Here is a 26,137-nt window from a genome sequence, read left to right as displayed (position 1 = left end):
TCTCCTTCCACCATACCACTCTCAAACCTTGTGTGGCCCATCTCATATGAGGGCTTGGGGCTATCCGAGGAGTAGGGCCACAGGGTCTGTAGGGAGAGGAAAGGACAGATGTCTGCTGGAAGCTCTGTCCATGGGCAGTGTGCCGTGCACAACTGTGCCTCCAACTCCTCCCACCCTCAGGCTTGTTTTCCAGCCACTCAGCAACTCCATGGAGGAACAGTTGCCAGGTGTACCTTTTATTTGCAAAGCAATGATTGAGGTCCCTGAATCCAAGCTGAGCAGCATGCAGGGGCACTCGAGGAGGACATGTGAGGGGCTCGGGAGTGAAGGTGGGGCAGATTGGATCAGACCTGGGTAAACCAACGGCAAAATCCAGTTCACTGGTGTGGGACTGCCCTGCCATGTCTGGGCATCAGGGGCAGGGCCCTCGGTGGGTATGTGGCAGGAGGCTCCACCAGGGCAGCCTTTGTCAGTTCTGTATGCTGTCTGACCCACGTCTGCATGCTGCAATCCCATCCCAGCTCCGGACTTGTCTTCTCAGGTTCCTGGAGACTTGGATCACCCCTCCTACTGCCTCTTGATCTCCCCCAAGGTTCTAGCCCCTTACAGAGGTCACTGGTCCCAAGAGGCCCACTAACTCCCCTGGGGCCATACAGCAAGCCTTCTGGCAGAGGGCAGCTAGGGGCTGGGTCAGAGCAGCGTGATTTCGCTGGGCGGCAGCGTGAGCCGCTTCTCATGGGCACTGATCAGGTTCTCCACATGCACAGCCACCACACGACACAGCTCCAGGCCCTGTAGGGAGACAGTGAGAGTCCACACACACCCAACACTTCCCCACCTCTCCCAGGGCCCTGGGAGGGGGCATGAGCAGCTGGGAGGTGGAGAGGAAGGTGAGGCTGCAGGCTGGGTGGGGTAAACATGGAGGCCCAGTGCATCTGCCAGCTTTGCTGCATGTGAACTGTGGGCTTGGGGCCAGTTCTTTCACCTCTCTGAGCCTCTGTGGCCTCATCTGTAGGGTCTCAATTTAGGATTGTGGAGGATTCCATCTGATTTTATTAGGTGTAAATCCTTAGTTCAGTCAATAAATGGCAGCAGTTTCTAATTCTGCATTGCCATGGTTACCACCTGGCACCCACAGCCTAGAATAGGTTGTGACCCAGCCTCAGGGCTCCCAACTGGGGCCAGAGGTGGGAGAGGTGGCAGGGAATTGTGGAAAATTCCATCTGTGAGTGTGATTCTCAGACCACAGCCAGTGTTGGCAACCCCCTGGCATTTCCGGCAGAAACAGTGCTGCGAGGGTAGAAAGGAAGAGGACAGCCCTTACTGAGTGGGGGCTGTGTGCCCCGCATCAGCCTGAGAGCTCCCTGTGTCCGGCGCCTTCCAATCCCAGCGTCCCTCTGGGGAAGACGCTCTTGGATCCTGTTCCAAACGCAAGGAAACTGAGGCCAGAGCTGTGAAGCCACCTGCCCCAGACCACACAGCCGGTAGTTGGGGGACCTGAACCCAGGCAGCAGGAGGCCTAAGGCCACATTCTGCAGTGCTCTTTGCTGAGGACAGTGGTGCTCGTCCCACCCAGGGGCCGGAGCGGCTGATGAGACCAAGGGTGCATGGTGGGGTCCTGCCTTCCAGCCAGTCCTCCCACCCACACGCTGCAGCGTTCCAGGCCTCACGGGGATCACTGCCCCACTTGACAGGAGGGGAAACTAAGGCTCCATAGGCAGCAGGGTTGCCTCAACAGCCCCTCACACAGCCTGTCAAGGGTAGATAGGATGGGGACCCTGGTCTGTTGGCCACATTGCTGCTGTACTCAGACATCACCTCATCCTGAAAGCCCTCGCTGATGCCCTCCCTGATAGCTCAAGTACACCCTCCCAGCACTGAACATGGTTTTATAGGGGAGATTCTTAGATGTCTGTCTCCCTCATGAGACTTGGGCTCTGTGAGTGCCATGGCTGAGGGTGGGGGTGTCTCAGTCACTTCAGTGTCCCTGCAGCCAGAGCAGAGCCTGCTACATAAAGATGCTCGATGGTTATATGTTGAAAGAAAGAATGAATGTGCCCTCCCCCAAAAATGACATGTCAGGGGCAGGGGCAGAGGTGGCAGCATGAAAAGGTCAGGGGGCTGCAGGACACTGTCCACCCATCCACTTACTGAGTGCCTACAACCTGCCAGGCACAGTGCTGTGGACACAGCCCTGCCGTCTCGGGGCTGACTTTCTGGTGGGGGAGACAGACAATATGTAAACAAATTATTAAATGCTTTGCAAGCCATAATGAGGGCTAGAGAGGCCAAAGTAGTGAATGATCAGGGTGGAGGGTCAGGGAAGGCTCGTGATGGACCAGGGAACAGCAGTCCAGATAAAGGGCACAGTGAGTGCAAAGGGTCTGGGGAAGGAAGGGGAGGGCAAGCTTGGCATCAGGGAGCTGGAAGAGGCCAGGGTGAGCGAGTGGAGGGCAGGGGGTAAGAGTGTAGGTCAAGAGGTAAAGAAGGAGAGAATAAAAGGGCTCCTGGGTTGCAGGCCCAAGTGCCTGGGAGGGTTGGGAGGCAAGATGGAGAGGCCTGTTGGTCCCCAAGAGGGGGTCAGGTCAAGAGACAGAAATATGGGGGCTGTCATGGCAGAGATGGTTTTGGAAGCCTCAAGGCCAGAGAGGGGGAGAGGCTCAGACTCAGTACCACTTAGGGGTCATCCAGGGGAGGGGGCCCAAGGAAAGGAAGCCAAGGAGCAGTCACGCAGGTACAACACAGTAGGTTTGCTGTGCTTGGAGCTCACAGAGGAAGGTTCTGGGAGATAGGCCAGGTGGAGGGCAAGGCCAGGATCAGAGATGGCCCCCAGCAGGAGCAAGACTGAGGCACAGTGGGGAGTGGACTGGAGAGCCTGGTACTGAGTCGCAGGTTCTTCAAGGGGCACACAGAGTCTCTGTTCTGGCTTTATCCCTAAGAGGCAGGGCTGGGATAGAGGAAGCCCCTCTCTCTGGCCCTGGGAAGTTGGCCCCTCCAACACAGGCCCTGGCATGGGGTGTGGTCCTGGGCCCAGACCTTGGTGCTGCATTAGGCTGGCAAGGGCAGATAATTCTGCCCCTTCTCTGGGCCTCAATCCTCTCTCTCTTGTGGGGTGAGAATTCTGGTCCTACCCCAACCCCAGAGGGCTGTGAGACTTGGACAGGAGCCTAGAAATCAGCCATGCCTTTTAGATGCAACTACAGTTGCTGCAAATATGAGAAGGTACATTGCAGGAGAGCCTCAGTTTCCCTGTCTGTCACATGGGGACCCCACTCTCCTTACCCTCAAATCCCAGGCCTCACAATCCCTCTTTCAAGCCTTGGCCCAGGTGAACTTCCTCAAACTTTCTGTGTCCCTGGCCTCTAACCAACCTTCTGTGGCTCCCTGGAGCCCTCAAGGAGACGGTCCCAGATTCTTAGCTCAACATTCAAGAAACTTCAAGACCTCCCTGTCCTCACTGTTTCTCCGGTTTCCCATCAAACTCCTCAGTATTCTGCAAACCACCTGGGGCTCTCCCATGATCCCCCCAAAGACTTTTCTCTGGGAGACCACCCTAATGACCACAGTCCTGTGCAGCATCGGGTTAGTTCCAGCTCCCATGGTGGGCCGTATGCTCCCTGGGGCACGGCCAGGACCTGACCTATCCTGGCCAGACCAGAGAGGAGCCTGCTGAGTGCGATGAGAGTGAGGAGCTGGCTGACGAGGCCTGGGTGCCGGGGCAGGGCCCACCTGCTCCAGCTGCAGCTGCATGGTGTGCTGGGCTGTTACATCTCCCAGCACCATCTCCACATAGGGGCAGCTGGAGCTGGCTGTGGGCCGCTGGGTCCGAGTTGACTGGATCTCCTTCAGGGGGACCTTCAACATCAGCTCCTGGAGAGGGGCAGACAGGCTTGTGGATGGGACAGTCTCACCCACCCTGAACCCTCCCGTGCAGATCAGATCAGCAGTTTAAGTACCAGTTCCCCAGTGACGTGCTGTGTGACTTGGGGCAAGTTGCTTTGCCTCTTTGGACTTCAGCGTCCTCACCAAATACTGATGCCCAAGTCTTGTGTGCCAAGTGCTGTTTTAAAGGCTTGGGGTCCAGTGGTGCAGCAGATGCCAGGGGTGCCCTGACCTTCACACCAAAGCTGCTTCTTACCATCTTCACCTCTTTGCAGCTTGCTTTCTAGCTCCAGGAGCAAAATCAGGGCTCAAGCAGGAAAAGCCAGAATGCAGAGAGTTAACACCTCCATTAATGACAGAAGGAACATGGTGGCCAGACACCCTGGCTCCCTCCCTCGAGGACAGAGGGCAGCTTCTGACCACTGTGTCCCACGCTGCCTCCCAGGGCTCCTGGCAGGACTGAGTGGCAGCCCCCACAGAAGGAGCTTGCCTGCTAACATACCCTTCCCAAGGCATGCTCCCAAGGTGCGTCAGCTGGCCCCTCCTGGTCACACTTCCTCACTCCAGTGTTTCCTAGAATCACCTCCAAACAAGCCACTTGACCCCTGGAGTCCTCATCTCAGGGTCCACTTCTGGGCAAAGCATTTAAGAAGGGGCTAACAGGTCCTATTTATTATGGACAGAATTGTGTCCCCCTATCAGATCCATATGTTGAAGTCCTAAGCCTCAATACCCCAGAGGTGACTATATTTGGAGACAGAGCCTTTAAAGAGGTGATTAAGTTAAAACGAGGCAGTTAGGATGGGCTTTAATCAAATCTGAAAGGTGTCCTTATAAGAGGAAATGTGGACATAACAAAGACACCAGGGATGTGCACACAGAGAAAAGGCCACCTGAGGACACATGAAGTGGCCATCTACAGGCCAAGGAGGGAGGCCGCAGAGGAAATCAACCCTTCCAGCACCTTGGTCTTGGACATCCAGCCCTCAGAACTGGGACAAATGAATTTCTGTTGCTGAATCCCCCCATCTGTATACTTGTTATGGTAGCCTGAGCAAACTCATATACTGAGCTCTTAGCATGTATTCTGCCTCATTTCACCTTTACAACAGCTGCACAGGGTGGGTTCTACTACTAGCTCCATGTTTCAGATGAGGTGTGGTTCAGAGAGGGGAAGAGACTTGTCCAAGGTCACACAAGTAGTAAGTGGTGGAGCTGGGCTTCCACAGCCCAAAGATCTCAGCCCCTTGGAGGGAGTGGGATCAAAAGAGAAGGGGGCAAGAGGCAGTGCCAGGCTGAGACCACTCACATGGTTCTCGGTGCTGAGGAAGTTGAGGCCATTCTGGTTGACAGCAAGGATGCAGGGGGCTGGTACTGCAATGTGGCTACAGCTCTGGATGAAGAAGAAGGAGGAGCCGAACATGGGTAAGGCACTGAGGAGGCCTGGGGTGGGGAGAGGAGTGGTCAGCAGGTGGGCACGGCTCACCAGTGACAGCCAAGGCCCTGCACTACATGGTGGCCTGTAGACAAGTCTTCCCTGGGCTGCATCGGGCATGGGGACCCTCACTCTGGGTCCCCTCCCACCTCTCCAGCTTCCCCTCTCGCTGCCTTTCTCTACCCCTGCTTGCAGCCCATCTCCCTCACTGCTGGCACTCTTTGCATTGGGCCACTCAGTGCTTAGGTGGGTCCTTGGTGAAAATTTTAGAAAATCTTCTCTCCAGGCAGCTGCTCAGCTTAGTTAGCACTGAAAATGCCTTTGTGCACAGAAAAAGGTGTCTCTGCCCCCACTCTCCAGGACGGCCTTCTCAGCAAAGCCCCCAGTAGTTATCTCCCCAAGCCCTGGATTCTTACCCAGAAACTGGGCCCGGGCCTGGTGGGGGCTGAGTGCCTGTGTCTGCTGGCGGTCCTGGCTGACCAGATTGAGCCATGCCGAGCCAGCCATGGTATGGCAGAGCTGGGCTGGGATGTACTCCTGGACCTCCCGCCTGGGTGTGGAGAGAGAGGCTGTCCTGAGTGCCCAGCACACACACTGTGCAGGTGCAGTCTCAGGCCATCCATGCTGCAGGCAGGTGCTCTGCAAAAACATGGGATCTTTGCAGCTCCCCAGGAGGCTAAATACTGGGCAGTGTAGATGGGTTGCAGATGGGTGCCAAATGCTCACACAGAGCCTTGGCACATAGCAGACACTCAGTAACTGCTGGCCAGTACCGCTAGGGTCCCTGTCTGAAGATGAAGGAACTGAGGCTCTGCGTCACTGACTTGTCCCAGGTTACACAGGACTGAGTGAATTGGGGGAGCAAGACTTGAACCCAGGGCAGGTTTGTCTTTGGTTGCCCTGCTCCCAAGGGGAAGCCAAGGCCAGAGGGGTGAGAAGCCTGTGGATAGGAGAAATACCAGGGTGGGGAAAGCAACCAGCAGTCAGTCAGAGCACGGCACAGAGGAGCACTGGTGCATACACCCCCTGCTCTCACTCCAGTCCCTTCTCTGTGACACAGGCTGGCTCCATCAGGGCAGCCCCTTCACCTCTCTGGACATCAGAGGTCCCAGCCCATCCGGGTTGCCCTGGACTGCAGACTGGGGAAGGATTGGAAGAAAGTCAGGGGAGCCTGCTTACCCCAAGAAACCCCCAGGCAACAGCTTTCCTTCATTGTGCAGCTGTTATAAGAGCCTGGCACATGGACCCAGCCTCCCCAGGTTTGGGTCCAGTTCCCCTACCAATTAGCTCGTGGGACAAGTAACCTCTCTGGGCCTCAGCTTCCTCATCTGTAAAAGGGGAAAATAAAGTGCATTTGGGAAGATCAACTGAGATAATGCACATAGAGTGCTTCGCAAAAAGAAAGACCTCAATGATCATTTTTATCCAGGATTGGGATTATATCTTTATGGGCTCCCTGTGTTTTCATTATAATATAAAAAAGAGCTTTACACATTGAATCCTTACTGCTCACACACCAGACATGAAACATCACCTTACTATTATTCACACCAGGGGTTCTCAAGGTGTGGCCAAGGATCCAGGAGGTCAAGGCCACTTCCACAATAACACTGATGTTACTTGCTTATCCCCCCTCGCTCCAAGTGTAGAGTGGATGTGCCAGAGGCTACATGACACTGAGATCACAGCACGTGACTGCAGAAGCAGACGTGAGAATCCAGCAGTCTTCTATTAAGCCAGAAGGTAAAGAGATTTGCAAGTGTAAAACAGATCATTTTTCTAATACAACTGTATTTTTAGAAAATACAGTTGTTTTTGGAAGTTACTTATATTTAACATGTTTATTTGTATTATAGTAATTTTTTATATATACTATTGTAATTAATGTATTCAGTTACATTAACATGGTATGCATTATCATTTTTTAATTAATTAGTAAATCAATATTTTAAATAGTTTCTGTTTTACTTTTGAATAGGGTAAATATATCAATAAGACAACCCATATAAACAAAAGCTTGTTGGGGTCCTATTTTTAAGGGAGTAAAAATGGTCCTGAGACCCAGTCTTAGCATGACAGATTTAACACCTCTCTGAGAACATCAGTTTAAAGGCTGCCTAACACCTCAAAGAGTCCCACTGGAGACTGAGCTCGTTGTTGTAAGTGATACTGCAGAGAACATCTGTGTGGCCAAAGCTTTCTGTACCACCATGATTTCCTGGACCACAGGGTGTATATTCTGAAAGTGTTTTTATCATTCACTTGGCTCTGAGCTATTAATTAACACCAGCTAGAAGCAACCTGATGAGGAAGGAGGCAGAGTCCGAGCTCATACACTGAGGATCTCAGCCCCACAGTCAGGATGGCCCCTTCCCAGCATGGGGGTCTGGGATGGTCAGCTCTGGGGAATGCCAAGGTCGGGGTAGGAGACCAAGCTGCAGGTAGGTGGATGCTCACACATTGGGCAGATAGAAGTGGTCCCTGGCCCGGTGCTGCAGCGAAGCCAACTTGGACACTTGCTGCAGCTGTTGCTCGCTGGGCTGGCCAGCTGGCACGCTGCTGAAGAGGCCCTTCAGGTAGTCAGGCAGGACCTGTGGGGAGCATTCAGAGGAGGGGCTGTAGGCAGGTATGCACCCAGGCAGTCAACTGCAGGGGGTGTGCAGACATGCCATTTTAACAGTCTGTTCACCTCTGGGGGTGGGGTGGCCTGCCACCTTCCCAGGCTTTGGGGAACAATGACAAAGGCATGTGAGCATAAGCTGTGAGGACTGTGGCCCTAAAGCCCACGTGGGAGACCCTGTGGTGATCTAGGAAGAGTGTGGGAGTGTCTGGTGGGCTGTGGCTTCTGAGAAGTAAGCCTGCACCAGGCTCACTAAACAGACCCCTGGGAAGTCCCCCAGACCCTGATTCACTAGATCTGGGACAGGCCTTGATGGTTTGCATGTTAACAAGTTCCCAAGGGATGGTGCTAGCCCACAGGCCACACCTGGACTAGCACTGCACCAGACTGCACGGCTCCTCTGGCTACTCATCAGCAGCCATTCCATGTGGCCGTAGAAGCTACATGACTGTATTTAGTACTCAGTATTGCCAAAGCTTTGGCACCAGCTCTGAAAAGACAGGAATCTCTATCTAAACACCTCCACAAATGTTAGCATAGGAGGGGAGAACCCAGATTTTGTAAACTCCATGATCCTGACTTAGAGGATATCCAAGTCTCAAAAGGGAATAACACAAAGACAAAAATAACCAAGCCAGCAAAAGCTGCTCAGACCTTTGGAAGAGGGACAAGCCAAGGGCCCAGAGGAGGAGGAAATCAGGAGGAAAGAAGTCAGAGCAGCCTCATGGATGAAGGGCTGTTTGGGGCAGCCTTGTCAGAGAGGACTGAAACAAGCAGGGGGGGAGGAAGGGGGTAGGGGTGAAGCAATGGCACGTGCAAAGACCCATAAGTTAGGTAGCAAGGGCCACATCATTCGACCACTCTGAGGAGTCCACTCAAGGGAGCAGAGACGTCAGGGCCAGAAATGTCAATGGGGCCTGGAATATGAAGGCCTCAAATGCCAAGGCTGTGGAGTCTGACCTCATGTAGGGAAGCCCGGAAGGTTCCAGAGTAGCAGAGTAGTCCACCCGTGCTGACCTGGTTGTAGTGCATGGTCACATAGAGCTCGTTCTCGAACTTGAGCGGCTGATCCCAGAGTACACGCCGGAACCAGAGCATGTAGCCACCATCCACCTGCTCCATCTCCGCGGCCACGTCCAAGATGTAGGCACGGTGGCTGAGTGGGCACACGTGCTGGCCTGCAGAGAGCGGGCGGTTGGCTGGGGGTGTGTGTATGTACGTGTGTGCACCGGTGTGGAACATGTGTGCAGACCCCAACCTACCACCTAGGTGAGGCATCACCTCAGACAAGCCCCTCCCTGCTCTAGGACATGGCATCCTCAGTAAAGAAGAGCATGTTTATGGAATGGGGTGCCCTGTGTTTGTGGAATGTTGATGACCACAGATGGGAATAACTCCAATTCAAAGCCACAGCGCTTAGGTCTAGGGAAGTGACCTGGGTTATGCTCAGAGAAAACCAGGCCTTTTTCAGAGGAGGCTGGGGACAAGGAGATGCACAACAGGCCTCAGATTATGAGACCAAGGGACATATTTCCACAAAACACATTCTGGAGTGACCCCTTGCCAGGCTCCTGGATGGGGCCTGGCAATGAGGGGGTGTGTGCCTATGAAAGAGGCTTACATTTTTCTTTCCTGCCCTGACACTTCTGTTTCCCATCCCACACCTTCAGCAGAATTTTATGAGAGAGAAGGGGTGTGGCATGATGATAAAGTACAGACTGCTTGGGTTCAAATCCGAACTGTGTGACCTGGGGTGAGTCCCTTAACCTCTGTGGCAGGCTGAATAATGGCCCCCTCCCCAAAGATGGCCAGATCCTCATCCTCAGAACCTGGGATTATGTTGCCTTCATAGGAGAAGGGACTTTGCAAATTAAGGACCTCGAGAAGGGGAGATGATCCTGGATTATCCAAGTGGACCCAATGTAATCTCAAGAGTCCTTACAAGGAGGTGGTGGGAAGGTCAGAGAGAGAGAGAGACCTAAAGATTCCACACTTCTGACTTTGAAGAAGAACTCATGCAACTCAACACCAAAAAAAACCCAAATACTATAATTACAAAATGGGTGGAGGACCTGAATACACATTTTTCCAAAGAAGATGTACAGATGGCCAACAGACACATGAAAAGATGCACCACATTGCTAATCATTGGGGAAATGCAAGTCAAAACCACAGTGAACTTTCATCTATACCAGTGAGAATGGCCACTATCCAAAAGACAAGAAATAACGAGTAATGGCAAGGATGTGGAGAAAAGGGACCCCTTCTACACTGTTAGTGGGAGTGTAAATTGGTGCAGCCACTGGGGAAAGCAGTATAGAGACTCCTCAAAAAACTAAAACTAGAAATACCATACAACCTAGCAATTCCACTTCTGGGAATTTACCTGAAGAAAACAAAATCACAGACTGAAAAATATATGTACCCTATGTTTATTGCTGCATTATTTATAACAGCCAAGATATGGAAGCAACTGATGTGCCCATTGATAAATGAATGAATAAGGAATATGGGTACATATATACAATGAAATTTACTCAGCCATACAAAAAAATGAAATCCTACCATTTGCAACAACATGGATGGACCTAGAGGGTATTATGCTCAGTGAAATAAACCAGGCAGAGAAAGATGAATACCACATGATTTCACTCATTGTGGAATCTATAAAACAAAACAAAACAAATGAACAAGACAGAAGGAACAGACTCATAGATATAGAGAAGAGACCTGTGGTTCCCATAGGGGAGGGGATGGGGTGTGTGGGTGAAATAGGTGAAGGGTATAGAGAGGCAGAAAATCTCAATTATAATATTAAGTTAAATTTAAAATGTAATTAAATTATAATATTAAGTTAAATTTAAAATGTAATTAAAGTATAATATTAAATTAAATTAAAATTAATCACAGGGATGAAAGTACAGCATAGAGAATAGAGTCAGTAACTCTGCAGTATCCTTATATGCTGACAGAAAGTAACTACACTTACTTGGGTGAGCACTTAACAGTGGAAGTAACAAATTGCTGTGCTGTATAACTGAAACCAGTGTAATACTGTATGATCAGCTCTGCTTCAATAAAAGAAGTGTCAGTTATTAGGCCTGTTTGGTCACTGCCGGCCCCTCCCCATCTTAGCAGGACTTGTGGCAGGCAGGGCTGAGAACACACAGTTCAGAACCTAGGTGGCAATGGGGAGAGTGGGTTGGGAGGTGGCTGGAGCTGACCAGCTGGTGGCAAGATCCAGAAGACGGTCTCCTGGGAAGGGCCTGGTGATGCCATGGGAGGGGGCTTCTTACAGTTGCTCTTAAAGCATGAGAGGCAGGAAAAAATGCTTGTGCTGTGGGTTCCAAAAGTCAAGGTCTATTAAAGGAAACTTCATAGGATATAAGCTCCTTGGGGGCAGGGCCCATGTGCTCCCCTGAGAACCAGAGGGTAGAGTGAGGAATCAGAGAGGGGTCCTGTCCACCTCAAATCATAGACAAGATGAGGCAGAGGGAACAGCAAAGGGCTGGATTCCTTGGTGCACAGAAAGGTCCTTCCACCTGGGGGTCGGGGGGCTTCCTGGAGGAAGTGGCATCTGACTGGGGCCTTACTGGCTGGGTGGTGGGGACGAGCCTAATATGCTTAGTCCTCCTGGCCACTCACCTAGGTTGGTGACAGCAAAGATGACATACTCGTTGAAGGCCCCAGGGCGTGTCAGAGCCATCTCAGCACAGATCTCTTCCACCACATCCCGGGCCACCTGGAGAGGGGAAGAGGGAGGCTGTGCCAGCCATGCCAAATTGTCCTTTCAGCCCACTCAGGCCCCACAAGGCCAAAAACAGCGCTCCTCAGGCCCTCTGCACAAGAGCAGAGGACTTCCGGAGGTCTCTGAGGCAGCCTCACACAGGGAAGGGGCACAACTTTTAGAGTCTGAGAGACTCAGACTCAAATTCTGCCTTTGTTCCTTATTTGCAGTATGACCCTGAGCCTAGAGGCTTTGTCTGAGAAATAAGTAATGCCTTGTGGGGCTTTGGGAGAGGCTGGGAAGAGCTCAACACTCCTGAGGACCCACCCCAGGATACCCCAGGGGTACCCCTGTACCTCTAGCACCTGCCTGGCAAAGATATCCCATCACTCACAGTGCATGTTTTGATTTTGAGATGGCATTCTAGGCCTCCAGGGAGAAGAAAGAGCTGTCTCTTGGAATTGCGGCCCACCTGGGACAAGGAGGGGAGGAGATGGGAGAGGTTGGGTCCTAGGGTTTGGGCCAGCTGTCCAAGCCAAGGGGTTCTGGGAATGCATGTGCAGGAGCACCGGGCAGGGCCCAGCTGCACCTCTCTGAGCAGTGATGTGCATGACAAGTCTCCATGTGGGGCTCCTGTCTCATGCTCACCCTGCACCCCCTGCACCCCCCAACTCACCAACATGGCCCGAAGCTCCATGCTGCTGGGGAGCTCCAGGCGGCCACCGAAGCGCAAAGTTTTCTGCAGATTCTGCTCACAGGCCTTGGCGATTCCTGCAGAGACATGGAGTCAAGGCCTTGCCCATCATAGGCAGTGGGAAAGGGGTTCCCTGGCCACCAGCCATGATCTCACTGGCTTCTCTCCACAACCTGTGGGGCACTGGCTTCTCTCCACAACCTGTGGGGCAGTCATCACTCTTCCATTTGATGGTTGAGGAAACAGTTCATAGAGGGGCAGTGATTTGCCCAAGGTCAAGAGCTGGAGTATAAGAGCTACATTCAAACCCACATCCCACAGGGTCAAAGCCTTTTGTCAAGCCCACAGTCCCCTTGGCTGCTATGATCCCTGGCAACAGCTGTCACCTCGAGCTGTTGACTGGGGTGCACCCCCAACAGGCTGCAAGGCTGTGATGATGTGGCTGTGCCCTGAGGCTGGGACCCCCTTGCCAACTGCCCTCCCTCACCCAGAATTCCAGGGCAGAAGACCCCACCATCTTTGGTTTCTCCACCACCAGGTTTCTCCACATTTCTGGGTAAGGCATTGCTCCCACTCTGGGAGAGGTCGAGACAGTTCTAGGGCACAGCCTGCTGCCTCCACAGATCTTAGAGCCCTCCCCTGGGGAGCTGGGTCCATTAACCTCTGAGTCTGGGAATGTTTGTTAAATGAATCAAAGAGGAAGATTCAGAGGCAGAGAGCAAGGGGTCCCCTATCTCCTTCATGGCCTCCATGGTGACTGGGAGGGCCCTAACCTCTTTGGGGGGCACTCCCAGGAGTTGCTATGGAAACAAGGCTGGGGGTGAGGCTGAAGAGCCTCCTTTCCTCCATATTCCAAGGGGGAGAAGCTAAGATCTTGCCACCAGCTTTGAGCCCACCCTGGTCCAGACCCACTGAAGACACTTGTTGATGCCCAATGGCCAGGGAAGCAGGGCCTCACACCAGTACTCAGGCACTTGCAACCTCCTCCTCTTCTCTCACATACCACCATTCCCACTTCCTGGCCTTTGATCCTGCCACTCAGCCCATGTAGAAATCCTTCCCATGTGCTCACTACCCAGGGCAATACCTCCTCCAGGAAGTCTTCCCTCACATGCCATCCTCTCCATTAGATCAGACCTGCTGCATCAGCCCTGGTGGGACCTCCACGAGTATTTGGAGAGTGAGTTAATATTAATAAACATTGTCTGGGCATCTTTGAAGGAGGTTTCCCCTCCAGCTGGCTGCCCATGTAGAAAGGCCCAGAGCCTAAGGTCACCACTTGCTGGCCCCTCACCCTGGAAGGGCAGGCCCGGTGTCTGGCTCACATCTCGGAGGAAGCGAACAAGGTATGGCTGGAGCACCTGGGAGCAGCTGTGGTAGGCAGCTATGATGTACAGCAGCCTCCAGCCTCGCTGACAGCTGTTCCTGCGAGGACATACACATAGGACATACATATCACAGGTGGACCCAGCATTAGAGTGCCATGCCAGGAGTCTCCTGGGACTGGGCAGGAGGCCTCCAGCTCTCAGGCAGCTCCTATCTGCTGGGGATGCTCCTCCCCATCCAGTGAGGCACCAACAGGTAGGCCCCAAAGCCACGCAGAAGGTACATTCTGCTTGAGAAGTCAGGGTGGGAGGCAGGGAAGGAAGCTGATGAAGCCCACAACATGGGTAAAGAAACGTCTTCTCCAGGTAGAATCTCTCTGGGGAGGCTTCTGGGTGAAGGTCCTTGAGGGAGGACAGGGGGAACCTACTAGGGCTGTGCAGAGGTAGTGGCAGGAAAGGCCTCAGGTCGGAGGGGCAGGACAAGATGCTGAGTAGTTCTAGAATTCCTGGAGGAATGGACAGCAATGGGTGACGTAGAGTACACAGAACAGAGGGCCTGGTGGTAACAAGAACGTTACATACTTCAGGTACCTGCTGTGTGCTGGTCCTGTGTGAGACACAGTAATTGACATTTACACTGCCCTGGGCATGAGGGTTTCCTTTGTGGGAACCTCTAGTATCTGGGGACAGCATTTGAGCTTCCTTTGAAAAATCACCCACCCCTGGGTCCCTGTGGTTTGGAGATGGGCATGGGAGCCAGGTCTGGCCAATTAGCACACTGTAGCTCCCTGGCCACAAGATTGGTTTAGGGATGGGCATATGATCCAGGTCTGGCCAATTAGAGTCCAGCCTCCCTCTGGCTATGGTGATTGGTTTGGGGACAGCATGTGACCAAGTCAGGGATGTGCATGTGACCAAGTCAGGCCAATGGGACTGGATTTGGGAGTTTTTGCTGCAAATACTGGGTGAATCTTGCTTTCCCTGAGATTACTAAACTGGGAAATGTCTCCCCAGAAGACATTTCCAGGATCCAGCTGTGCCTGAAACCATTTGTTGGCCTTTTCAGTCACCTGAACCTTCTTTTGCTTGAACCAGCTTGAATTGAGTTTCTGTCACTTGCAATCAAGAACCTGGATTTAACACATTATTGCTGCCACTTTACAGATGAAAAAGCTGAATCTCAGAGAGCAGAAATGGCTTGTTCCAGACCTAGCAATTCCAATTACATGTGCTCTGTCTGTTGACTGAGGAGGAGAATGAGGTGGGAGAGCTAGGAGGGGACAGACCTGGGGAGGCTGGAGGCTCAGCTGGCTCTCCTGGAGCATGGACACAGGGCGGGGGGCAGAGGTAAAGGCCCAGCACGCGTACTCACTGCTTGGTGCTGGCATTGTCTGTGATCTGCTTCACAACTTGGCAGTAGCATTCGTCTCGCATTACCTCATGGTCAGCACACAGCTGAAGGAGGGCAGGCCAGGTCACATGCCAAGGCCATGCAGGACCCAGGCCACATACTAGGCACATAAGAACAGGGTCCCTTCCCTAGCCCCATCCCCAGTGAGATGTACTCCTCTTTGGGCTTCCCACCTCACTGTCCTGCAATTCTGGTTAACAGAAGGGAAAACTGAGGCACAGAGCAGGAATGGGAGCATCTGGCAACATTGGCCAGACTGACCTTCAAGAGGGTACAAAGCACGTCCAGTTCACTCTGGCCCTTCAGTGGGGCATCCCCCATGAACCTCATCACAGCTGTAAGAAAGACCTATCCCATTAGGCCACCAGCCCCTCTGCTTCCCACCCACCCCAGGGTGCCCCAAGGTTGGGCTCCTTTCTGGGAGGCTATGGCCAGGTGCAGCTGGGTGCTCCTCTTCTCTTAAAGGGGCACATGTCTGAGTTGAGGGGAGGGGAAGAATCTGAGGACAAGGGGAGTGGGATGACCCACAGTGCTGGGTCCCACCTGGCCCATGCCCTGGCTGCAGTCCCACCCCCCACCTAGGAACATGTCGGTGGCCATCTTGTTGAGGCTGCTGTCACTGAGCTCGATGAGAGAATCCAGAAGCGGGGTCTGTGAGGGAGGAGGGGCTGCGTCATGATGGAGGAGAGCCACATGGTGCCTCCTGCCTTAGGACAGGAGGGTCCACATCATCAAAAGGGAGCCAAGCCCAACACTGGGGACAGATGCCACCCCTGGGAGGAATCCCGGCCTCAGAGAGCGGGGAGCAGAGGGTTGGGGGGGCGGCGGCCCACTGAGGACAAGGTGGTTTGCCCCAGAGGCCTGAGGGAGGGCTCTTGCATAACCATTTTACGGATGGGGAAACTGAGGCCTGGAGCTGGACACCTTGGTGAAGCAAAGCATGTCCTCCCAGGCTCTGGACTCCCGACCCTCCTTGGATTTCAGCCTGAGGCCATCCCTGCAATAGGAGGTGGGCGCTACTGACCAGGCTGGCCTCTGCACCTTCAGCCACAATCCTAGTCTCACACGGAACATTCTTGACCAATGTCAGTTAAGCAGATAGGAAGACTTCCAGAAGCTGAGGCTGCAGGTGGACCCATACCTGGGAGGTTTCTCATCCCCCCAGACATTAGTGGGGTCTCCCCACTTGGATGGCTGTAAGAAGCCCCAGAAGGACCCTCAGGGTTGGGATGAGGGGTGGGGCCACCACTCACTGGGGTCTCTTCTGAGGGTGTCGGAAATACTTCTGGGCAAACTCAAGCATTGTGTGCGGTGGGAGAGCCAGGCTGTCCTCCCCACAGTCGGGGGAGCCAGCTCTGACTGGGGGACCCTGCAGGAGAGCCAGAGCTAGGCACCGGTCCTGCCAAGCCCAGCCACACCCTGCCAACTCAGCACAACCCCAGGCCAACTGTGCCCAGACCCTCTCAGGCTGTCCCACCCCACCACCCCTCTGGACTGGCCCCCCTTCAGCTGGCCTCACCCCTTCAGCCTGCTCACACCACCAGCTAACTCTGTCCCCCTGCCCTCCATCCCCCACATCCATCCCTGTCCCAGGCTGGCCTTCCCCGCTGCTCAGCTTTATCCCACTCTGCTCTACAAGCCCAACCTCACTCCACTCACCTGGCCCCCCATCCCAGGCTGACTCACCTACTAACAGGCCCAGGCTGGTTCTGCCCCATCAACCTCTCACAATGTTTCCAATGATGCCCACCCTCCCCTACCCCATTTGGTCCACACCTCCTATATCTCTGGTCACATCTCATGGATCAAGCACCTGGCTAGCCCTACCAGGTTCACCTTATCCCAGGACTGGCCATTTTCTTGGCTGATCTTGCTCCTGTCCACCCCACGGTCAAGCTGATCCTGCCTTGCTATCTTGGCCCCATCAACCTGGCCCTGCCAGTCTTACCTCCCTTCTGCGGCCCACCTCCCATGCAGCAGCAGTCGAGGCCACAGCAGCAGCCACGGCAGCAGCCCGGCCCCGGCCTGGCTCTGTGGGCAACTCCAAGAAGTCTGGGGCAGCTGCAGGCTGCACCAGCTCAGAAGGGAAGCGGCCCACGCGCCCACGGATGGTCCCGAACCTCCAGCCTGGGGGAGGATAAAGAGGTCCGAGACAGATAGAAGGTTCTCATCTGGGAGCTAACAGGGCTCTCTAGGGATGTTCTTGACAGTCCTCAGGGCTGTGTGAGGGAGGCACGTCATGAAGCCCACTTACAGGTGAGGTAAAAGGCTCAGGGAAGGGAAGGTGTTCTCTCAGTGGGAGATGGGGCAGAAAACACAAGGCTTGTGAACTCTCAAGCTCAGAGAGAGGCTTGGGCCATGAACATGGAAACACTCGTACCCACGAAGATCCCTCGGCCGGACAAAGATGAAGAGGGCTGGGCTCAATGGCCACCAGGAGGAACTGTCAGGCCACAGAGCAGGAACCTTAAGAGACCTGAATGGGCAGGCAAGACCCCTTTGGGGCACCAGAAAACCCCACTGTGGATCTGTGTGTGAGTGCACGAAACCAGGGTGAGCTGTGTGTGGGGTGTCCAGGTTCTGGGGCATCGGAGGCTGGACAGGAGATCCTTGGGTACCCACCAAAATCAGGGCCTCTCCGCCGCAGGTCCTCCAGGTACACGACCTTCTTGCGGACAACACAGCCGGCATTGTAGCCTGTGGGCCAAGCTCCTGTCAGCACCTGTCAGGGAGGGCCCCTTGCTCAGCCTCCCCTCCTCTGGCACTGACCCATTCGAGGTGGCTCCAGGGGCTGCAGGTGGATGATGTCACCCTTGTGGAAGGCCAGCAGTGCTGGGTCCTCAGGCAGGAAGCTCCTCACAGCAACCACGTAGTCTGAGTCCTGGGTCAGCCAGGGCAAGTCAAGGGGCTGTAGCCCCACCCCGCCAGCCCAGGCCTCACATCCACAGGGCCCCTCCTTGACTCACAGGAGGGAACATTACCTAGGGAAAGAGGGAAGGGCGTTCCAGGTAGAAGGATGGCCCTGTGAGGGGCTGGAAGGGGAGAGCGCGTGCCCCCCCACTCGTCCCCACCAGGCTTCCCCACCCTGGAAGGCAACCTGCCCTCCCTCCGCAGGCACTGCAGCAGCAGGCAGGAAGCAATGCAGCCACGGTGGAGCTCACACACACACACACACACACACACACTTCCATACTAGCCAGGCGGGCCGCTGCTGTACACACGGGGTAGGACAGTCCTGTTCTTGGGCCCTCAGCCCTGCAGGGGGACCTGGCGGAAGACCCTGACCTTCTTCAGCTCTAGGATGAAGTCGTCCACCAAGGCCTTGACCTGGTGAGCTCGTGCTGAGAAGAGGATAACCTTTTCGTTGGTCAAGTTGAACTCCAGCATGTTCTGGGAGGGGATGGTCACAAACAGGATATCTGCAAAGCTGCAGGGTGGGAAGGGGGCATGAGGGCCCCGAGGTCAGAGGATGCCCCTCCCTGCCCTCTCTGCTCCTGCTCATACCAGTCCCCAAGCCTAGCACTCCTCAGCCCCATTCCACCAGCCCCCACAGGACCCGGGGAACTTCCCTGGCCCCCTCCCTGACCCTGCCCGTCACTCCAGCTCATCTCCCACCACCCTTTGAACTAACACTCTAGCTTTCCCCACCGTTTTCTTTCCTTTTCTTTTTGGCCTCTTGAGCCAACCACCCAGATTTTACCCATGCAAATCTCTCTCTTTCACCTATTGACCAAACTCTCTCCATCTTTCAAAGCAAGGGGGTTCACCCAACTCGTGAGTGAAGCTTATTTCCATCCTCGTGTTATAAAGAAAAAAAGGGGCTGCCAGCAGGTGGAGGGCTGAGGACTCAGTGAGGCCTCACACTGGAGAGCTGTTTCCCTGGCTGCATCAGAACCTGTTCAGCAAAGTCACCCCGATACATAGGGAGTCTGAGGGCAGGGCTGGGGTGTGGTCCCAGAGGCAGGACAGGGTGGCGGGCTCCTAGCTCACCTACTTCCTGGATGTGTGACCTGAGACAAGCAACCTCTCTCTGTGAGCCTCCATTTCCACATCTCTAAAATGGGCTTGACTAAAGGGTTTGGCACAGAGCCTGGCGCATCGTAAGTACTCGGTAATTGGCTATGGAAAGAGTCAGTGGGGAAATGCTGATGCCAGTCTGTGCCCCAGCCTCCAGCCTGCCCACTTGCTAGTCACCTGTATGTGTGCAGGACCCGCAGCTGCCCACCAGCTTCCCAGCTGCCCTTGACCATCCGCAGGAGTTTGATGCCTGTGTGGGACACAGCTAGGATCTGCACACCAGTACCCACACTGCCCTGGGGTGGGGATAACAGGCATGTGAGGGTCTTCTATCCTCACTACTGAAGCCCCTGGGTGAGTTGGGGATTGGCAGGGGCTCGAACCGTGGCAGGGAAGAGACGGGAGAAATAGACCTCCCAGCTGTCGCGTGCAGTGCTGACCACAGCCCGCTTCACACTCTCCGTCACCAGGGGCCGCTGTGTGTCCAGCTGGTTCTGGGCTAAGGGATACCAGGCCAGGTCAGGGCCCTCTTCTGTCCCCTGCCAGCCCACATTGCAAGGGCAGGGAGGTATTGGAACAGTGTTCTCAGTGTCTATTCTGGGAAACTGATATCCAGAGACAGACAGATGACTAGAGCCACACAGCATGTCAGGCAGAGCCGAACTCAGACCAGCAGCCTGGCCATGGGAGAGGCAAGCAGCAGAGCAAGGAGGAGTTTGCAGGTACACGGGCCTGGGCTTGCCAGCCCCTGTCTCCCTCTGGGAAGGGCCGGCCTGGCTCGAGCAGGCGGACCCACAGTGCCCCTCCCCCACCCCACAGTACCAAAAAGGGCCTTCATCTTGAGCCTCTCATCATCAGAAATGCGCAGGCAGGCCTCAGAGAGTGTGTCATGCAGGATCTGCAGAAATGAGCCACAGTACAGCTGGCGGCCCATGGACACCCCAGCTAAGAGCCAAGGCTGGACTCTTCCAGGGTGAGTGGGAATGCAGGGGCCCCCTTATGCAGCAGTGGGGTCACCTGTGTGAATCAAATCCCATTCACCTTCTCCTTTCTCCTCACCTCCACAGTCCATGCTGCCCTGCCCAGGCCTCAGTTTCCCGATCTACATGGTGGGGCTTGGATTTGACCTCCTGGCACTCTCTAGCTCAGGCTGTGAGTCTAGTTGGGTCTGACTGTGGGCTCACTGACCTTGTCCGTGTGGGTGGGGGATTCAGTGGGACAGCTTCCCATCCTCACTGTGGCTAATGACCCCACATCCAAGAGCACAAAAGCAAACTTTGCAAACCGCTAGTCTCTATGCCCATTGCCCTGCTGAGTACAGTGAGGCATAACGGGAGAGAGAAACTTACCTGCCGGAAAAGGAGGTCTAGCTGGACAGGGTGGCTGTAGCTGTCCTTGGGGTAAAACACCTACGGGGGGTGAGGCCTCAGTGAGCAGCCCTCCTCTCGTCTCACACCTGGCCCCGGCCCCGGAGACAGCCTCACCCCACGCCGCCAGCCCGGCTCTGACCCCCAGCCCAGCCCTGTCCTGGTTCTCCGGGCTCCACCCTCAACCGTGGGCCCCTCTGCTCTCACACAGCCACTCCCCTAGCTCCAGCCTGGCCAGGCACCTCTTTGCGCAGGAAGATATGCCAGGAGGCATCTCGGTAGCCATAGAAGGTGGGGTTGACAAGGCAGTGCAGCCTGGTCTGCACGGGATCCTCCTTGGGCTCCAGCGACCTGGAGGGCAGCACTGGGGACACATCGGGCGGAGGGAGGGATGAGCAGGAGGGACAGGGCCGGTGGGGGAGGGGACTGGGGGGGCGGACTCAAATCAGAGCGGTCTCCCACACAGGGGGACACAGATTCACATGACTGTGTGGGCGTGCACACACAATCATGAGGCCCAACCCTTCATTCAACACATGTATAGAATGCCTAGTGTATGCAGGCCTGTGCTAGGGGCTGGGGAGCCATGATGAATAGGACAGACAAGGCGCTCGTCCTGGAGTTTAGAATCTTGCGGCAGGTGTAAGTAGAACAGACAATTCAGAAACAACAAAGTACTTTGGTACTAGAAGCTGGGATGGAAATAAAACTGGGTGAATTAGAGGAGAGTCTGGGGTCTGGTCTGTGAGGGTCCTTCAGTCTCAGTGATCTGGCAAACCTTTTTGAGAGGACATTGAACTGAGACCTGAATTTTTAGGGAAGAGCATTTCAGGCAGAGGGAACAAGTGCAAAGGCCCCGAGGCAGGAGTGGGCTTGTGTTCTAGGAACAGAGTGAACCAAAAGGAGAGTGGGGGGAGACAAGGAAAGGGAGGTAGACAGATCATGCAGGGTCTCATAGGCTATAGTGAGGAGTCTGGAGTTCATCCTCGGAGCCGTCAGAGTTTTTGGCCTCATGTGAGCTGATTTATACCTTTCAAGATCTCTGCGGCTATGTGAGGCAGAGGGTGTAGAGATTAGGTTTCGACTGTGATGCCCAGGGGCCTGTTTATATTTATATCCCTCTTTTGAGACTTTCGAGATGTGTGATCTTGAGCAAATGGCTTAACCTCTCTGTATCTCTGTTCCCCCATCTATAACACAGAAGCACAAATGGTACTGCCATGAAGGGTTTTAGAGGGGATTTAGTGAGGCCAGGGTGGGCTGGTCTGAAATCAGCAGTACTTAAGGGCTGGTATAATTACACAACTGTCCACACAGCGTGTCCACGTGGGCTTAGAGTCAAAGATACACACATGCCACTATCATGCAGATTCACCTGGGCTCACTCAGACTGACTCATATACTTGAAAGCTGCCCTCCTGGCCCCTTACCTGGAGTGGACCCCATGGATGGCCTTCGTGCACTGGTCACTGGCTTCATGAGGCCCACAGCCTCTCTGGGCAGCTGCCCCTACCACAAAGAGAGTGCTCAGTGGGCAGCAGGTGGGCCCCACAGAGGGGCCAGGCCAGGCCAGGGCAGGGTCATGGCTTATAGGACGGCTGGTCTCAGGCTCCCTGGAGGCTCCACTGTCTTCTGTTCTGCCGGGGCCCAGCCCACCTCTGCCCCTCACCTGGCTGCCTGGTGTTGCCACCAGATGGTTGATCTGCTCCTTCAGGATCATCAGGGCCTCCTCATGGGGGTCAGGCCGCTTCAAGAACACCCTCCCGCCGTCCTTCCTGGAGGGTTGGACACTGAGTTTCCTCTTTCCGGCCACACAGTCCTATAAGAGTGAGCTTATTCCTCCACCCCCACCCCCCCATCATTATAAATGAAAACAGAGAGGATTTCAGTCAGAAAGGATCAGAGACTGGCCTGAGGTCACACAGCACAACCCAGAAAGTGGCAGCCTGAGCATCCTGCTGCTCGAGGGGCTGATCTGGATCGACTGCATGAACAGACACATGCCATAAAGGTTGTCTGGCAGCTGTTAACCAATAGCTGGGCACGCTGACGATGGGCACTCAGGCTCAGTGAGGAGGCCACCTGTCCAGAGGGCTGAAGGGCTGGGGGGCAGGGGGGTAGAGCTGACCTGAGGGCCTTGGGTCGGCCTCCCTGGAGTGGCTGCTGGTACTGCCTCACAATATTCCTGATCTGCTGTGTGGGCTGCAGGAAGTGCTCTGAGTTCAGTGTCGCGTACCGGACCAGCTCTGGGCAGGGAGAAGCTGTGGGCAAGGGGTGGGGTGGGGGACAGGGTGAGGCCACAGTAGGTACAACCACACTCCCAGTACCATCTTGGGAAGCTGGGCTGGGATAAGTCACTCACCAGTTTCTGGAGAAGCCTGGTCCTGAGCTAGAATAGGGGCAGCCACGGGCTTGTTGAGGAGCCTTGGGGCCTTGGCCAGAGGGGCTGGGGCCACAGGCTTCAGAGGTGAGCGCAGGAGCACGGGTTTGGCTGGGGGTCCAATGCCTGCACACTTCGGCTGTGCCTCTGGTGCTAGGGGTTTCTGTGGGGAACAGGATGTGGAATGGGCTTCTGGGACACACTAGCCTGCATTCAGGGACCCTGTGTCTGCCCAGGACAGGCTGTGGCCTCCTGCTCAGAGAGGCACAGTGATGCCCTGGAGCAATGCTACTTGGGCAGGCCAGGCTCACCTCTGGGGGTAGGGGCCTCGGGGCGGGACTCAGGGGCCACTGCTGGAGTGCCATGGCCTGCAGGGTCATCCTGCGGGCCTGGGAAGAGGCGGTGACAGTGACCAGGCAGGCAGGCCCGTGCTTGGGGTCCCTCCCAGGGCCCCTCCCGCACTCACCAGCAGCACGGCCTGTCTGCGGGTGAAGGCTTGCTGCAGAGCCGACGTGGGGATGTCCAGGCCTGGGACTGGTAGGGGCCAGGTCAGAGGGCATGGGAGGCAGGGGGAGTGGGGATTTCTTACCACGCCTTCCAGGCACCTCACCCCAACCAGGCCTGTGGCTGCCTCCATTCTAGCACGAGAAGGAGCCCCAAGAACCAGCGGAGAGCCCCAGCCTTGCCCAACCCTGGAGCCACCCCTGGGGACAGGCACTGACTTGGCTTTGGCTTTGGCTCTGGAGGTCTCCTGGGAGTGCCTTCGATGCTGTTACTACCACCTCCACCAGGCTGACCTCCCCCTTTCATGCGGTAGGCAATGGCTGTTGGCTTCTCCAGATCCTGGGGACAGCAGGTGGCTCAGGTGACTGCCTCAGTGCCATACTCCCAAGGTTCCAAGTCAACAGACACCTGCCACCTGCCACCTCCTCCATCCCAGGGAGCCTCCTGCCAGCCAAGTGCCTGCTGTATGACCAGCTTCTGCCCACACGGCATTCCCATCAGTACTCCTACACCCTTGCAAGCTCCTTTCACAGTGAAGCAAACTGAGGTTGAGAGAGGGGTATGCCTGGCTCAGGGCTGCACATCATGTCACGGAGGGCCTCCTGCGGGTTCCCGGAGTGGGTGGGCCTGAGGGGGCAGGGCAGCCCCCACGGAAGTGGGGATCCTAGTCCTCCACTGTGGGCCCCTCCCAGGTCAGCCAGGAGCATTTCAGCCATGGGGACGTACTCATCCTTTACCTGGCCCTCAGAAGAGACCCGGACAAGACCCTGTGACCCTGGCCATGAGAGGCTCGCGTGTCACCGTGTGGGTGTGGGTGACTTGGTGAACATATGCTATGCCTACGGTCTATAGATGCCCCAACCCATCCCTACCCCATCTCCATAGGACAGCACAGGGTCGAAGAGGCTGTCCAGGTAGCAGTCCAGTCCCCTGTGGGGCACAGCAGGCTCTCCAATGCTGTCTGAGTGTGGTGGGGGCAGGAGAGACACAAAAGTCAAATCCTTTTCTCCTGCTAATTGCACCTCCCATAGCCCCCAGGCTCCATCCCTCCCCACCAAGAAAGCAGCCACTGCTGGTTGACCTTGGTGGGTTGCTGTCCCTCTCTGGTCCCCAGGCTCCCCATTTGTACCATCCTCACTGTGGCTGCAGTACCCATCAGAGTCAGACACTTTGGGCACATGCCGCTGAGACTGGAACCTAGAGGGTGCATCCTCATCCGAGTCCCAGCTGTTTCCAAACACCCTGTGGGGAAGGGAAGCATGGAGCCGCTGAGCCCTGGAGAGATCCGTGGCCCTCCCAGAACCTCCCCCCACTCCCCGCCATCTCCTCTGCACCTTGGAAGAGGGTGATGCTCAGTGGGTAAAGGCAGGACCCTCTGGTGAGCTCCACCTCCCTGAGAACCTCAAAGATTAAGTCCAGCACTCAACCTCTGCCAGCAGCTGAGAGGCCATGTACATGAGGGAGGCCCAGGAAGCCACCTACACTTTGGAACTTCCCCTGCCGGCCAGGGTCCCTTCTGCACCCACAATGAAGTAGGACTTCTGTCGAGGGAAGTCCCTGAGTAGCTCTAGGTCCGACACCAGGTCCAGTACATAATCGTGGCCTGCTAGTTCAGCCCACTGCACCCCGTTCTTCATGGCCACCGTCCAGCCCCGCCAGCCATCTGTCAGCCCCCTGGTGACAGTATGTAGAAAGATGGAAATGAGGGACATAGCCAGCCAACCCACCTGGGGAGACCCTGGGATAGGAGTCAGACCCCAAGTATGGCCAAAGAAAACCCTATGGGACCCTCAGGAGGATTTGGCCCCCTGTCCCTTCCTTCCCTTGTTCCCAGGTGCACAAGGCTGTGCTGGGTGGGGCACTGAGGAGCCAACCTGTGCTTCAGAATGTCTCCAGCCACCTCTTCCCCCGTGCTCCAGGAGTGCACCGGGCAGGAGAACTGGTCACCTGGGGCAGCAGCAGGCACTGGGCTCAGCACAGATGCATCTGTACCCAGTCCTGAGGCTTCCCTGCCTGCTTCTGCCCTCGGCCAGGGCCCTGGACCTGCTGCCTTGCTGCCCTGCTCCCCTCCCCCGCCCCAGGCCCAGCGCCCACGCCACCTGCTGAACTCCTTCCAGAGCCACAGCCAGTGCGCCCCTCCCCATCTTCTAATCCCAGGGCAGACTGGGGCCTGCTGACTCCAGCTGCCCCCTTTGAGGGAAGGAGGGAGGTGGGGGCGAAGGCAGCACCAAGTGGGGAAAGTACAGCTCACCATTGAAGCAGCCCACATCCAGCGCCATGCGGGCCTTCTCCTGGGCTGCTATCCACTCGAGCTGGGTTGGGGGAAAGGTGCGGGCAGCCCCCAAGCCCAGCTGGTGGGCCCGGCCCATGGCCTGCATGAGGCGGTGTTGACACAATGCCTGGAAGCCATTCTGCCCATAATCAGACACGAACCTGATGGGCAGGAGTTGGAGCCAGGATGATTAGGGATCCGAGGCTAGCCCAAGGATGGAGAGGGATTCTGAGGCTAGTCTGAGGGAGGCCCAGGCCAGCCCAGAGCTCTCAGGTAAGTCTGAGAAGACCTTAGGCTAGCCTGGAAGAGTCCCTGGGTGGCTCAGAAGGGTCCCAGACTGTGGTCCAGAGCTCTAGGATGACACTGAAAGGGTCCAAGGAGAGCCTAGAAGTCCATCACTAGGCTGAAAGGGTCCCAGGCCAGCCCAGAACTATCTTAAGCCAGCACAGAGGCCCAAGGATAGGCCAAAGAGATTCTAGGCTGGCCCTCTTAAACTTCTTGGA

At 55.5% G+C, this 26,137-nt stretch overlaps 1 protein-coding gene across 1 annotated transcript in view; it reads right to left on the bottom strand.

The window, feature by feature from the left end:
- Positions 1 to 228: 228 nt before the first annotated feature.
- Positions 229 to 26,137, bottom strand: part of MYO15A (myosin XVA) — a 50,054-nt gene continuing 24,145 nt past the window's right edge. The window contains exons 30-65 of the mRNA XM_073234712.1: positions 25,614 to 25,795; positions 25,237 to 25,309; positions 24,845 to 25,036; positions 24,444 to 24,604; positions 24,235 to 24,323; positions 23,581 to 23,701; positions 23,325 to 23,392; positions 23,170 to 23,247; positions 22,841 to 23,021; positions 22,607 to 22,739; positions 22,148 to 22,253; positions 21,909 to 21,981; positions 20,721 to 20,842; positions 20,461 to 20,520; positions 19,934 to 20,009; positions 19,495 to 19,610; positions 19,289 to 19,407; positions 18,380 to 18,521; positions 17,864 to 17,975; positions 17,717 to 17,791; positions 17,043 to 17,221; positions 16,348 to 16,463; positions 16,019 to 16,091; positions 15,673 to 15,745; positions 15,356 to 15,429; positions 15,056 to 15,138; positions 13,653 to 13,783; positions 12,341 to 12,435; positions 12,059 to 12,136; positions 11,583 to 11,679; positions 8,955 to 9,115; positions 7,775 to 7,908; positions 5,734 to 5,867; positions 5,192 to 5,325; positions 3,730 to 3,870; positions 229 to 792 (exon numbers count right to left, since the gene is read on the bottom strand). Coding sequence (XP_073090813.1) covers positions 691 to 792; positions 3,730 to 3,870; positions 5,192 to 5,325; positions 5,734 to 5,867; positions 7,775 to 7,908; positions 8,955 to 9,115; positions 11,583 to 11,679; positions 12,059 to 12,136; positions 12,341 to 12,435; positions 13,653 to 13,783; positions 15,056 to 15,138; positions 15,356 to 15,429; positions 15,673 to 15,745; positions 16,019 to 16,091; positions 16,348 to 16,463; positions 17,043 to 17,221; positions 17,717 to 17,791; positions 17,864 to 17,975; positions 18,380 to 18,521; positions 19,289 to 19,407; positions 19,495 to 19,610; positions 19,934 to 20,009; positions 20,461 to 20,520; positions 20,721 to 20,842; positions 21,909 to 21,981; positions 22,148 to 22,253; positions 22,607 to 22,739; positions 22,841 to 23,021; positions 23,170 to 23,247; positions 23,325 to 23,392; positions 23,581 to 23,701; positions 24,235 to 24,323; positions 24,444 to 24,604; positions 24,845 to 25,036; positions 25,237 to 25,309; positions 25,614 to 25,795 — 4,084 coding nt within the window. The 3' untranslated portion in view covers positions 229 to 690. The remainder of the gene's footprint in view (positions 793 to 3,729; positions 3,871 to 5,191; positions 5,326 to 5,733; positions 5,868 to 7,774; positions 7,909 to 8,954; positions 9,116 to 11,582; positions 11,680 to 12,058; positions 12,137 to 12,340; positions 12,436 to 13,652; positions 13,784 to 15,055; positions 15,139 to 15,355; positions 15,430 to 15,672; positions 15,746 to 16,018; positions 16,092 to 16,347; positions 16,464 to 17,042; positions 17,222 to 17,716; positions 17,792 to 17,863; positions 17,976 to 18,379; positions 18,522 to 19,288; positions 19,408 to 19,494; positions 19,611 to 19,933; positions 20,010 to 20,460; positions 20,521 to 20,720; positions 20,843 to 21,908; positions 21,982 to 22,147; positions 22,254 to 22,606; positions 22,740 to 22,840; positions 23,022 to 23,169; positions 23,248 to 23,324; positions 23,393 to 23,580; positions 23,702 to 24,234; positions 24,324 to 24,443; positions 24,605 to 24,844; positions 25,037 to 25,236; positions 25,310 to 25,613; positions 25,796 to 26,137) is intronic.

This window comes from Manis javanica, chromosome 4, assembly GCF_040802235.1.
Source record: "Manis javanica isolate MJ-LG chromosome 4, MJ_LKY, whole genome shotgun sequence".
Classification (NCBI taxonomy): Eukaryota; Metazoa; Chordata; class Mammalia; order Pholidota; family Manidae; genus Manis; species Manis javanica.
This window is presented reverse-complemented; position numbering and strand designations above follow the sequence as displayed.